Genomic DNA, 14,788 nt, shown 5'->3' on the forward strand with positions numbered 1-14,788 from the left:
ACATAGAGAAGAGAACCTCCTGCTCCCTTAACTCTCTGTATCACACCCTTAGAAGCAGCATCATACAGCAGTACTGAGCAGTGCAGCTGTAAATCCAGCAATGGGGTGAAATAGAACACTTACTAGAGGCTACAACAACGTCTCTGTGCGTCTCGCTCTGCTCCTGCTTCCTCGTCCCCCTTCCCTCTTCATAGGCTACTATGGGCAGCATCTAACCTGATCTCCCCGTGAGCCGATAATCCATTTTGTTTCTCAAGACGGATTTAAGCAGTGAAGTGAGTGTGAGAGAATGATCAGAGCAGGAGTTAGGTGGGAGAAGGACAAGGTCCTGATAAGTGGAGAAAGAGGAATTGTCTCTAAGAACATATATTGCAACATTTATTACTATGGATTTATGCAACGTCTGTTGAAAGGTTAGTGACTATTTAATGTGACAATCTTTTACGTGCTAAATTTGAAAAACAACCTAGTCTAGATTGAACTATAATTTCAACTCACTTCATAACAGCATGAAAGTTTTCCACAGTCTATTGTATCGAGTTATAGCATCAGCACCAGTCTTAAAAAGACATACCAATGCAATTACAAATTAAATGAAGAAAGTTTTATGCTTGTATCTGAAAGTATTTTACTGGGAAATAGAGATGGGTTAATGAGTGTTTCTATATTGTCATATCTATGCTTGCCTTTTAGTTCCTTCACGTAGCCTTCTTTACAGCTGTGCATGAGCTGTAGAATCCATTTGTGCTGTGCTCCAATACACTGCCAAGCCGGGTCACCCGGAGCGTGGAGTTCGGAAAGATATCTGCAAGAAAAGAATTAGGGATCAAAGATCAGCTGCTGACTAAAACAACAAAGCTCCACAGAAACCAGCACCACACTGCAAGCTTCTATTTTTTATTTTATTTTAAAGTATTCAAGTACTGAAGAAACAGAACTTCGTGGTCAAGAGTAAAGCTCTCCGATCACTCATTTGTGGCATATTTTCTGGAGAATAAAAAAAGGTGATCAAAACATTAACATACATTGTAGAATATATTTAAAGGATTTACATAGACAAAAATTCCCAAATATAGTGTTATTAACCAAATTTGTCCCACAAGTACGAATAGCCTATGGCTTCCTTGCTCTACATCGTCTAACTATAAGATGCTTTTTCTATACCAGGGGTAAGGAAAGGCAAAATGTATTTAAAGGGAACCTGTCACCAGAAGAGGTACACTACCGTTCAAAAGTTTAGGGTCACTTAGAAATTTCCTTATTTTTGCAAGAAAAGCACAGTTTTTTTCAATGAAGAGAACATTAAATTAATCAGAAATACACTCTATACATTGTTAATGTGCTAAATGACTATTCTAGCTGCAAACATCTGGTTTTTAATGCAATATCTACATAGGTGTATAGAGGCCCATTTCCAGCAACCATCACTCCAGTGTTCTAATGGTAAATTGTGTTAGAAGGCTAATGGATGATTAGAAAACACTTGAAAACCCTTGTGCAATTATGTTAGCACTGCTGTAAACAGTTTTGCTGTTTAGAGGAGCTATAAAACTGACCTTCCTTTGAGCTAGTTGAGAATCTGGAGCATTACATTTGTGGGTTCGATTAAACTCTCAAAATGGCTAGAAAAAGAGAGCTTTCATGTGAAACTCGACAGTCTATTCTTGTTCTTAGAAATGAAGGCTATTCCATGGGAGAAATTGCCAAGAAACTGAAGATTTCCTGCAACGGTGTGTACTACTCCCTTCAGAGGACAGCACAAACAGGCTCTAACCAGAGTAGAAAGAGAAGTGGGAGGCCCCGCTGCACAACTGAGCAACAAGACAAGTACATTAGAGTCTCTAGTTTGAGAAAAAGACGCCTCACAGGTCCTCAACGGGCAGCTTCATTAAATAGTACCCGCAAAACGCCAGTGTCAACGTCTACATTGAAGAGGCGACTCCGGGATGCTGGCCTTCAGGGCAGAGTGGCAAAGAAAAAGCCATATCTGAGACTGGCTAATAAAAGGAAAAGATTAATATGGGCAAAAGCACAAAGACATTGGACAGAGGAAGATTGGAAAAAAGTGTTATGGACAGACGAATCGAAGTTTGAGGTGTTTGGATCACACAGAAGAACAATTGTGAGACGCAGAACAACTGAAAAGATGCTGGAAGAGTGCCTGACACCATCTGTCAAGCATGGTGGAGGTAATGTGATGGTCTGGGGTTGCTTTGGTGTTGGTAAAGTGGGAGATTTGTACAAGGTAAAAGGGATTTTGAATAAGGAAGGCTATCACTCCATTTTGCAACGCCATGCCATACCCTGTGGACAGCGCTTGATTGGAGCCAATTTCATCCTACAACAGGACAATGACCCAAAGCACACCTCCAAATTATGCAAGAACTATTTAGGGAAGAAGCAGGCAGCTGGTATTCTATCTGTAATGGAGTGGCCAGCGCAGTCACCAGATCTCAACCCCATAGAGATGTTGTGGGAGCAGCTTGACCGTATGGTACGCAAGAAGTGCCCATCAAGCCAATCCAACTTGTGGGAGGGGCTTCTGGAAGCATGGGGTGAAATTTCTCCCGATTACCTCAGCAAATTAACAGCTAGAATGCCAAAGGTCTGCAATGCTGTAATTGCTGCAAATGGAGCATTCTTTGACGAAAGCAAAGTTTGAAGGAGAAAATTATTATTTGAAATAAAAATCATTATTTCCAACCTTGTAAATATCTTGACTATATTTTCTAGTCATTTTGAAACTCATTTGATAAATGTAAGTGTGAGTTTTCATGGAAAACACAAAATTGTTTGGGTGACACCAAACATTTGAACGGTAGTGTAGAGGGTGAAAAATAATTTCTATATAACCTATAATTGTCTTCTTAGTCGGCTCTGTAGCTTTAGTATTCAGTTTTTGAGTGTTCCCACACCGTATGCTAATGAGCATAAAAGAGTCAAATATTAGTCTTTCCGAGTTTACCCCACCTTCTTACTTTGGATTGACAGCTCCTGGCCTCCCCCCCAGCACACAAAATCCAGCGCTTGTGCATTGATGTCCTCTTCTGGTGTATGCGCACAAAGGGACACCGGATTATTACGATAAAAAGCATGAAATGTTTGCAGACCGTTATTTACAGTCGGCCGAGGAGTTTAGGAGAGGGGATAATGGTAATGAACTTTTTATAGCAGCAGCCAGTGAGGGATAAGTAAAGTTCAATAGATGAAATGCTGGTGACAGGTTCCCTTTAACACAAAAAAAAGTTGGAGATTTGATGTTAGTCTTAATTCTCAAAAATATACAATAGTAACCAGACAAAGCAAAGCACAAAATGAAAAATAATAAAACAGTTAGTAAAAAAGGGTAAAAAAAATAGCTCAAACACTTCTTTCATCCAGTTCCTGCTTTCTTGGACGACAATAGACAAATGTGATCCTTAACTCTAGACTCAGAGATGACTTGCAGCTCAGAGTCCACCGATTAGGATTACAAAAGTTTTAATAGCCAGTGGCTAGAAAATGGACTGAATAAAACAGGCATTACATTACTTTTGCATGTGTAGCAATATTCTTGAATGCTAGGTTAAAGGGGCTTGACAGTCCCATAAAACTGATGGCCTATTCTCAGTATAGGCCATAAATATGTGATTTGTTGGGGTGCAACCCCTGGCAATTCTCTCGATCAGCTGTTTTGAATCGGCTGCAGCGCTCATCTTCCCCTTCATTTTTACTGCTCACACTGTGAATCGCCGACACACGGCTCATGGTATTACAGTCTGTTCGCTTCAATGGGAGCAGACTAATACTGTGAAACACCGCTGCAAGTGTGTCGATGATTCACAGTACAAGCAGTGGAAATACAAGCGCTGCAGCCTCTTCAAAACAGCTAACTGGCGGCGGTGCCCGGAGTCGGACCCAGACCGACGATATATTTAGGACCTTCAATTTTATGGGACTGGAAAACCCCTTTAAAGCCCATCCCAAACCACAGGATGCACTAGCACCAATAAGAATATTACAAAAGGGCATTGAACTTGTAAGCAGCGGTTTACCTGATGTAGCGTTTCTGGTCATGCAGAGTGGAAGGTGTTTCCAAAAGTTTAGCCAAAAGTAATTCCCTCAAAGCTTCAATCCTGGTTTCTACTTCAGCATAAACTAGAGAAAACAACAAAGGATTTCATGATTATCAGTACATTACATTAAGAACTAAACACACAGGTGAAAACACACATTTGGAGCTTGCTCTCTTCCCATTGCTTTTCCTGCCAGTAAGAGTGATTTTACTAAAGAGGATTTCAACTCAAAATGTAAATGTGTCCATATATTAGAGAATCAACCATTAGATCAATAGTCAAAGATTGGTTACTATATTTGTTTGCGGACCGATATTGTGATTTTAATTTTTGATTCGGTGCCCATTTTTGCAAAAGTTACCACAGCTATATTGGTCGTCACTTGAATTAGCTTAGTAGAAACTGATGACCAACTGTGATATAGTTACAATTTATCGAGAAACTTTCCCTGTATACACGTTCATACGCGGATAGCTCTCAACCAGTGGGTGTAGGCGGGAGAAGCTAGAAACATTGGCTTACTCCGCTAGCCTAGCCGTCATTTCGACTGGATTTTATTAGAAAATTCTGCACAAAAACATTAGCATTTATATTGCTGTGGCTGAAGGCATTCCTTCTATGGTAAGCTGTCCTCAAATAGAGGACTGCTGATACCGTAGATCCACTTCAACCATAAAGAATACAAATTACATAACATCAATTTATTATAAATTTACAGTAGATATTTGAGATAATTTGTAATGCTTCATGGTTTATCTAGTTTCTACTTGGTACTGATAATGCAGATGGTCTTAAACATGATGTGGAGTAGATCTGCCCTCAACATTTCTTTGTGACTAAGATTAGAGAACATTAGGACATAACACACTATTAGAGAAGTTCATTTGAATAGGACCTGGCTGCAAAGAACTGCAATCCCAGGCACAGCCGCTACGAAAACGTACGGCGCTGTGCTTGGTAAACTATGAAAAGGCCGTGGCGTTAGTCTCTGTGGCTCCTTCAGACAGCTGATCGGTGGGGGTGCCAGGAGTCGGAGTAAAAAAAACCGAATTCTTACCTTTCTTAAAAACCTCTACTTCAGTCTTCCCAAATAACGATTTAGCCTTTTCATAGTCATTAATAACCACGTCGTAATCTCCCTAAAGAAGAGGATAAATAACAGTGTCAGCTGTCGATGACTATGTTTTTTCTTTTAATTCATACCCTTTAAAACGTGACCCTACAGACAGTATGGGGTAAATAAGGCTAAGGTCTTAGGTAATCTCACAATAGATTTTTAGTAGCGCTTACAAGCGGCACACACACAAAACATTACACAATTTTACAGTCAACAGGGCAAATATTTGTATCTCTACCGAATATAAAAGACACTAACAAGGTTGTATTCATGAATTTTGTACACCAATATACTATAGTCCAACAAGCTCAAAGCTTACTCCAAGATTGCAACTTGAAAAGCAATAGTGTAAATAATATGGATCTTCTATACAGTTCAAATTGTAACAGAAAAGCCTCCATCAATATGTATTTATGTATGCGACGTTAAATAGTTGCATCGGTTAAAATGCACACAATAAAGGGGCGGACTTCTTAAGACTGGCGTTTCATACGCGAATGTTAATCTAAAGTGTACGTGAGAAAGATACACGCAATTTATTGAGAGCTGAATGTCTTTTAATAAATTTGGTGCTTCTCTAAACATCCGTGCGCCAGAAAGTCAAATCTATGCCACCGATTTGCGCAATAATTAAGGCCAATTTCTGTTGTAAATTATATTCAATTTTTTGGGCCGTGGGTGGCCTCGCCCTCCAACTAAGACCCACCAAAAAAAAAGAAAAAAAGTTTTCTAAGCGAGAAAACTGCCGTAGGAGGTTTTGTAAACCTCCCGTGGTTTTTAATTAATTATATTTAGGCCAATATTCTGTATAAAACGATTTAATCCTTAATAAATAAAGGATCATATGTCAGGTTCAATACGGTCAACAGGACAGGGTTTGGTGTACAACCACTCACTGGACTGAGCCATTTCTGAGATATAATAATTAAAATGTCACAACTAAACATAGAAACTTCTGTCTCACTAGTTTTGACTAAAAGGAGTAGCAATGACGTCAGCATTCCAAAATAGTCAATCTTTTTATTGTCCCATAGTACAGACACCAGCAACGTTTCGGCTCGAAGTGAGCCTTTTTCAAGCTAGTTTTGACTAGTCACCCATGCACCCGGTCAGGTCCCTTTTAGAGTCGAAAAAAAATTGAGTTAGACTTTGCTCAAACTTGCATTCGGGGGTTCCATCTGAGTTTCCATCAGTCTTTCTTGTATTTTTGACAGCAAGAATATTGCAGTCTGCAGTGGTATTCTTGCCGTAAAAAAATAATATAATGGAACTCCAACAGACCCCATTAAGGCTAATGGGGTCAGTCGACATTCGCTGGTGCCCATGTGAAAACTGATCCAGCAGAGCGGATATAAACAGAAGCCATGACACTACTGTGAGCAGAGCATTAGTTCAACCACAGCCACCACTTAAAGAAAAATAAACCTGTAATAACATAAATATATATATTTCCAATGCTTTTATAACTTTCACACATGGGGGCTAATTTACCTATCAGTATAATTTGGAGTATGGGAGGACTTACGGTGAAAACCCAATGCAGATGTTGCCCGTGGTTGGATTTGAACCCAAGATCCCAGTGCTGCGATACAACATTGCTAACCACGATATTTACATATACATACCTATAATGGTCTGCATTCATTATAGCCAAATAAACCCACCTTCTGAATGAATCTCTCAATGTTGAGGGGAAGGTTGAATAAAAATTTAAATCTCTGAAGAACGTTCAGTGCATTTCGCGTAGAGTCCGCTTTATCCTTTCTCCCCAGAACTTCTTGAAACAGAGTATCTGCGGTGGTACTTGCACCTGCCAATAGAAAACAGTGCCTTCGATGGCTGTCAAGTTCTCAAATTTAACCCAAGACTGGGGAGAATTCCTTCCAAAAACCTATTAAGACGCAGTTGGCTTATGACAAATGACCCGCAGCCGGAGATATTTTTATTATTTTCTGGTATGATAATCCCTGGATATTAACAATTCACTATTCAGATGTCTTGGTGTAACACACGCTTTCTCTTAAAGGTTACAAAGGTGCTATTGTCATCACCTTATACAGAAGACCATTTATATATAGAGATATATATATATATATCTTGTAAATAGCACACATTTTTCTACCCGTGAATTATCCTAATTATTCCTTTACCTCAAAAGAAAATAAGAGGAAAGAAAATAAGGAGGAAAAACTGGAACTGTTTTGATCACTGCCAGCAGAAAGTCTCTACATTATCTGGTCTAGTGACCATACTTTAAGCAAAGATGAAGAAATTACATCAGTCTCTCTGGGTGGCTTGCGTGCCATGTACGCTCTTCAGCACGGTGGGTGGCCCGCAGCATTTGAACACACACTGGCTAAAATAATTGTTTAATACAAATACAAAGTTAAGACTCTGCACGAACATTTAGCTCTAAAACAAAACGTCACCCACACAAAGATAATGTTTCCCTTTACAAGAATAGATAGTAGTGCAAAAAAAAAACCTGAAAAACGGAAAATAAGGGGAAAAAGTGTTATTTTAGATGATAAAACTGAAGGCCGGCTGCACAGTAATGACTGGCTGTATATCCATGTACGGCTCACAGCTATTCAATAGAGTCCAGCCAAATGACACAATATATGTAATCCCATACAGACACGTACAAGCATTTTTCATATATCAATAAATCCAGATTTATACCTTTTAAATCAGATCGCCAGTCACCAGCACAGTAGATCCACACACATATATATATATATATATATATGTGTGTGAAGAATACTACTTCTTAATATAATATAAATACCTTAAACAAAAAGCACTATATTACATGCCATCTACTGCTAGTGACGGTCTTCAACTAAAGGTTCATTCCACCTCGAACAAATAGGGTTAAACTGATAAGTAATAGGCAATAGATTGATGGATCCATTATGAGATCTCAGAGCGCTGTACACATTGCCTCTATAGCAACGTACATATGTACATGCATATATAAAACACAGGGCTTACTTCTTCCTTCATAGACATGGTCCCTTAAATTGTCACTCTGAGAATGAATTGCAAACTTTTTAGTATTTTATCTATCAACTCTGCGCTTTTATCCTTGACCATCATGCATAATCTTATAATTCCCTTCCAATACATACTGGAAGAGCTGTACTGTGTCGTCCACATACTGGATAATATGACTGAGAAGAAAGCCTTTATAGACATACATTTATTTTTTTTTTCAAAAAAGTGCACGCTGGCTACCTGCAGCTACCACTAGAGGAAGCTAAGGAGCATACTGCATATGGTTCAATTGTTGATGGAGGACACTCCCTCTAGTGGCAGCTGCATGTTATCTTTTAAGTCTAAATTCAGGGGATTTGGAGCTCTATATTAGGAAAACAAGCTGTGACCGCTATATAGATATATTATGGAATTAACTAGCACAGGATTTTGAGCCTATTGACATAAAATAAAAAATTTAATAAATAGTGGACATTTATTTTCAAACGTGGAAGTCTGTCATTATATTTTAGCCTAGACAAAAGTCTAACACCACCAGTTCGCTATAGAGTAAAGGAGTAGAAACATACCAGTGTAAAATAGGTTAGTCCTTACAAAAGGGTAATAAAAAAAAAGTTTAATTCTGCCACGTGCCGTGTGCAAATTAGCTTTCCTGTGTTGGGCATCTTGAGCTCCTCAAGCAGAGCCGTCAGTAAACTGCAGAGGGGAGGGGTAGGACTTCACAATGCCGGACACTTCCTGGTTTGGCGGACATGGGAAAGCTAATTTGTATACTTTGCTCAGAAGAATAAACTTTGTTTTTTACCCTGATGCAAGGACTAACATATTCTACACTGATATGTTGCTACTCCTTAAACCTATTGGCACCTAACTAGCGGTGTTAGCCATTTGGTAAGCTAAAATTTGATGACGGACTCCCAAACAAAAAGTAAAACACACTGGGTCTATTTACTCTCATGACCAAAAAGTTTTCAGCAAGATTACTGTTCATGTATGCTGTGCTTTTGTGTATGCACATCCATGCAGTAGCCTCTACAGACCAATTGGGGGGGGGGGGGGGGGGGGAGCCTCTTACGCCGGTCTTAATAGAAAGAAAGTTGGAGTAAGATGTGACACATTTATTAAGATGTTAACTCCTCTTTATAAAGGTGTTGCCTCTTTCGTCTGTCAGTGCACGACAATTCGACCACGGCCGTGTGCCATCCATTCCCCCTTCCCATCAGCAATAAAACAAAAAGGCATACTCACCTCATCACTCCTCTTCTGCCGTCCAAGTCCCCGCATGGCTCATACAAGGTACGGACGCCGAGCAGCATAAGGGCCTTATATGTGACGCAGAACTCAACATCATCAGCTGTGTCACAAACAATGTCCTGATGCTGCCTGGCGTCAGTACGTTGTATGAGTCGCAACATGTTGAGAGTCTTAATGCATCCGGAGGGGAGAAGAGGTGCGGTGAAGTGAGCATTAATTTTTACTTATTAGAATTATTTTTTTTTAAAGCATGTTGTTTTATTTAATTGTCCGATGGAGAAGTAGTCTGATTGAGGGCACAAGATACGAGGCCCCCTTTTGTAAAGCCACAACCCCTTTCCACAAAAGTGGCAAGGGCCGCGTTAAAAATCCCAAATCCCTTTTGTGACTTTTCTAATCCGGAAAACTCCCCCACCGTGTCGATTAGCGGTATGAAACTATTTTGTACACAAAATTAATTGTATGCAGAAAGGTCTAGAAGTATTAGTTTCGGGGGACCACATTTTACAAATTTGGAAGCATGTTTAGTGCCAAGTTAAATGAGGAGTTTATTAATAGAAGATGACTTTGCCCAATAATTTAACTAGAGAGTTTATTGCTTTTGGGTTAAAACAATGTTATTAAAGGGGTTGTCCAGTTTTATAGAGATAAGCCTAATTATTATATCGTGAACAGTCACAAAACTGAACGGAGCATTTTCAAAATCTCGGTTTGCGGTTAGTGAATGTGACAGACACAGGAATGAAGGGGAAGCAGCATTCGCATGTGTGCCGTGGCCCCTTTAAATCAAGTGATCGCCAGGTGTGCTGAAATTTGGAACACCACCAATCAGATATTGGTGGCCTATCCTCAGGATAGGACTCAATGCTGATACATTGTACCTAGACTGACATGTTGCAGCAAACTATGTATCAAGACAGGGAAGATATGTGATGCTGGTGTATATAGTTCAGATAATGGTCTACACTGGATGCTTGTGTAGAAAACTCTCAGCCATGAGATGTGGATCTCAGCCTCCGGATATAAACCAACATTTTCCTATTCACTTACAACAAGTAGAGATCTTGAATAGTGAGGAGTAGAAACAAAGTATATTAGAAATTTGCATAACTTTTCATCATACGATGTTCCAGTTCAGCATTATATACAGAAAGTGGAAAAAGAAATTGAATATTTAGAAGAAAACCAATTTATGTTCCATCCATAAAGCAGGTGCCAATCTAGGACTTTTTATACTGTGAGACTTTGTGAATAAACTTGGTACAGAAGTAGACAAGCCAAACAAACTTGGGAAGTTATTATATCAATATCACAGTGGAAAGCGGACTCCATTTTTTTTCTACATGTGTTGGCAAAACAGTACAACATATAATAGTGCGGCTTTCATTACATAGTGACTGTAAAGTCAGAGACACTCCATCATCGGATCTCGCATTTTTCGTATAATGAGTCACTGCTTTTTAAGTGGAAATAGTGGAGATGTTTGCAGAACAGGAATGAAAGGAAGCAGTTTAGCTGTTAAGAGATGTTTGTTAGGGATCACAACACTTACTTTTCAGAACTTTCTCCAATTTTTGCGTCATTGACCCTTCCACTTTTTCCGTGCCATCCGCCTCCAGTTTTAGATGGATTGCTGAAAAGTAGATGTTCATTAGAATGTGTATGCTACTCATTTTAACCCAAAAAGACTGATCTGCTACAATTGCACATAAAGGTAACACACACACACACACACACACACACACACACACACAATAATAATCTTTATTTATATAGCGCCAACAGATTACGCAGCACTTTGTTCACCTACAAAAAGTTCCTACAAAAATTCAACATTCTTACTTAGGCCCCATGCACACGAACGTGCTTTTGCGGCCGCAATTCCCCCGAAAATCCACGGGAGAATTGCGGCCCCATTCATTCCTATGGGGCCATGCACACGACTGTGGTTTCCACGGTACGTGCATGGCCCCAGAGCCCGCACCGCAGAAAGAACGGGTATGTCTTATTACAGCCATGTTCTGCGGTCCGGGCTCATTGAAAATGGCCGTGGTCACGTGCACAGCCCGCGATTTGCGGGCGGCTCGCGGCTTACAGTCCGCTGCCGGCCGACCCGAAAATCACGGCCCTGCACATGGCTACAGTCGTGTGCATGAGGCCTTAGCAGAAACTGATGTTTAACATACAGATTCAGCAGAGCTCAATCTAATATTTGTGGGGCAGCGTTGTATGTTCTTCGTAACAACTCTCCAAAATGAAATTATACAGGGGGCTACCCACAGTCCAATGGAAAAGCAAATAATAAAACAAAAACAACAACACTGAAGGGGGGATTTTTTTTTTAACCCCTTAATACCGAAGGTATTTTAAACCTTAATGACCGAGCAATTTTTTTACGTTTTTCCATCGTCGCATTCAAAGATCTAGAACTTTTTTATTTTTTAACTTTTAACTTTTTAGTGGGGTACTGGAAAAAAAAAACCTGAAATTTTGCCTGTTTTTGCGTCTTAATTTTACGCCGTTTACCGTGTGGTATAAAGAACATAATAACTTTATTCAGCTGGTCGTCACGATTGTGGCGATACCAAATTTATATGGATTTGTTTGTTTTCCTACTTTTACACAGTAAAAACAAATTTTTTTCTAAATTATTTGCTTTTGTGTCGCCATATTTTAAGAGCCATAACTTTTTTATTTTTTGACCGATGCAGTTGTATGAGGGTTTTTTTTTTTGTGGGACGACTTGTAGTTTTTATTGGTACCATTTTGGAGTAGATGCGACGGTTTGATCACGTTTTATCAAATTCTTTTGAAGGCAGGATGAACAGAAAACAGCAATTCTGGCGTTCTTTTTTTATTATATTTTTTACAGCGTTCACCGTGCGGGTAAAATAATGTAATCGTTTTATAGATGGGTTCGTTACGGACGTGGCGATACCAAATATGATTAACTTTTTCCTTTTATTCATAATAAAGTATTTTGTAAGGGGAAAAAGTGGGGGTTTTTATTTATTTTTTACTTGGGAAATGTATTTAATTTATTTCAAACTTTATTTAACTTTTTTTTTTAGTCCCACTGAGGGACTTTACTGTGCAAACTTTTGATCGCTATTATAATACACTGCAATACATTGGTATTGCAGTATATTATTGCCGGTCAGTGTAAAACTGACAGGCACCTGTTAGACCATGCCAGAGGCATGACCTAACAGGCAATTACTAAAGGCAGACCTGGGGGCCTTTGTTAGCCCCCTCCCTCTAAAATCACTCAGATGCGGCGCTCGCTATTGAGCGCCGCATCTGAGGGGTTAAATATGATCGGAGACAACTGCTAGTGGTCTCTGATCATTGCCCTGAAGCTCGAGGCTGTTCCTAACAGCCTGGGCTTCAGCAGCAACCCGCACGATGCGGGGAAAGTTCTTCTGAGGTGCCGACGTGAAAAGGCGGCGCTTCAGAAGAACTACCCTGAACGGCCGACGTAAAAACATTACACGGAGGTCGTTAAGGGGTTAATACCCTTCTTTGCACTTTTAGGAAAATAAGTTACAAAATTTGTAGTCACAAAATAAATATTTGGTGTTATTCCTTCATATTATGAGTTTACTGGCATAATAAACGGTATTACCACAAATATCCAATACCTAAAGGGCCAAAAGTATGAAGACATTTGAACATCCCATGCATATGTGCTTTATCAAACATTAAATTTAAAAAAAACTTAGGCCCCATGCACACGACCGTAAAAAACCTCCGTTTTTGCGGACCGCAACTGCGTTTCGTAAAAACGGACCCATTCACTTTCATTGAACGCGGACATCTTTCCGTAGCACTACGGAAGGGTGTCCGTGCCGTGGAAATGTTCCGGGAATTATGGAACATGTCCGTTCTTTTGCATTTTGCGGGCCGTGCTCCCATACTTCGTATGTGAGCACGGCCCGAAAATGCGGCTGTCAGTCGGCGGCCGGCCGTGCCCGCAATCATGGGCCGTGATTGCGGGCACGGTCGTGTGCATGGGGCCTAAGGGAATGGATTTTGCAGATTCTCCACAGTACCCCAAGCGGTTTGTTAAAATAACAGCCAGTTCACAGAACAGGGGGAAATTGGGATGCCAAGAAGAGGGAGAAACTGGTGTCCCGCCACGCCATTTGACACCTCCTGACAAGATGCAGGTGGCACATCATTGTGCCACCTGCATCATTCCGCAGCAGCCAAGCCTGGCCAGAAGAGGCCATGAGGGCAACACTGGATGAGAGTGGGGGTGACGCGCACAAGTATAGGTTTTTATTACTCGTGTCATTTTTTTGGGGAGTGGGCACTGGGTGGCACAATGATTTTATTCAGGGAGGGCTACGTGGCGCTCCATGCTACAGATTTTTTTTCATGGAGAGTTATGTGTGGCACGTTTTTTGGGAAGTCAATTTGTAGCGCTGATTTATAGGGGCACCATATGTGGCAGTTATATTCAGGGGCACAGTGTGTAGCCCGGATATATTCAGGTGGCACACAGTGTGTAGCGATGTTATGTTCAGGGGCATAGTGTATGATGCTATTAGATTCAGGGGGTACAGTGTGTGATGCCATTACATCCAGGGGGCACAGTGTGGGACCCGATTAGATTCAGGGGGCACAGTGTGTGCAGCACTATTATATTCAGGGAGCACAGTCCGTAGCGGTATTATGTTGGATTCACTGTATGGTCTGCACTGAAAGGTGTGAAAATATGTGTGGTATTAAATTAGTTTGTGGAACAACTCCAAGTATGGCCTGAACAATTGTACAGCATGACGGACGTTGTAGTTTTATATGGTACAAACTTATATAGGAAGGGTTAGCCTGACTTCTCAACTGATCATTGTACTATGCTTGATACTAGTACTGTATTTTAGTACGGAGCTTGGTTCTGGTGCTGTATGCACTCTGCTTGGTTCTAGTAATATATATATATATATATATATATATATATATGAAATAAGTTTGACACAGATAACGTATTTATGTACTTGACTTGGTTCTAGTACCAGATTTATGTACCGTGCTTTGTTCTGGTACTGTATTATCTATGTAATGACTTTGGTTTTTTACTTGCAGTGAGCTTTGTTCTGGTATTGTATTTATGAAGTAAGCTTGGTTCTAAGTAAGTAATGGCCATAAGTAAGTTGGAAGGAAGTAATAGAGGAGTATAATTTAGTGAGTGTGGGTAGGTATATGTACATGTAATTAGATTAAGGCTGGGTTCACACACACACTATTTACGGACGTAATTCGGGCGTTTTAGCCCCGAATTACGTCCGAAAATACGGCTCCAAAGCGTCAGCACACATCTGCCCATTCATTTGAATGGGTCTTACGATGTTCTGTGCCGACG

The 14,788-nt window shown here is 40.2% G+C and overlaps 1 protein-coding gene across 1 annotated transcript in view; it reads right to left on the minus strand.

Moving 5' to 3' along the window:
* Nucleotides 1-14,788, minus strand: part of EXOC2 (exocyst complex component 2) — a 136,125-nt gene that overhangs the window by 73,179 nt on the left and 48,158 nt on the right. The window contains exons 6-10 of the mRNA XM_075826691.1: nucleotides 10,976-11,056; nucleotides 6,837-6,982; nucleotides 5,113-5,194; nucleotides 4,035-4,137; nucleotides 687-805 (exon numbers count right to left, since the gene is read on the minus strand). Coding sequence (XP_075682806.1) covers nucleotides 687-805; nucleotides 4,035-4,137; nucleotides 5,113-5,194; nucleotides 6,837-6,982; nucleotides 10,976-11,056 — 531 coding nt within the window. The remainder of the gene's footprint in view (nucleotides 1-686; nucleotides 806-4,034; nucleotides 4,138-5,112; nucleotides 5,195-6,836; nucleotides 6,983-10,975; nucleotides 11,057-14,788) is intronic.

Source organism: Rhinoderma darwinii, chromosome 5 (genome assembly GCF_050947455.1).
Source record: "Rhinoderma darwinii isolate aRhiDar2 chromosome 5, aRhiDar2.hap1, whole genome shotgun sequence".
Classification (NCBI taxonomy): Eukaryota; Metazoa; Chordata; class Amphibia; order Anura; family Rhinodermatidae; genus Rhinoderma; species Rhinoderma darwinii.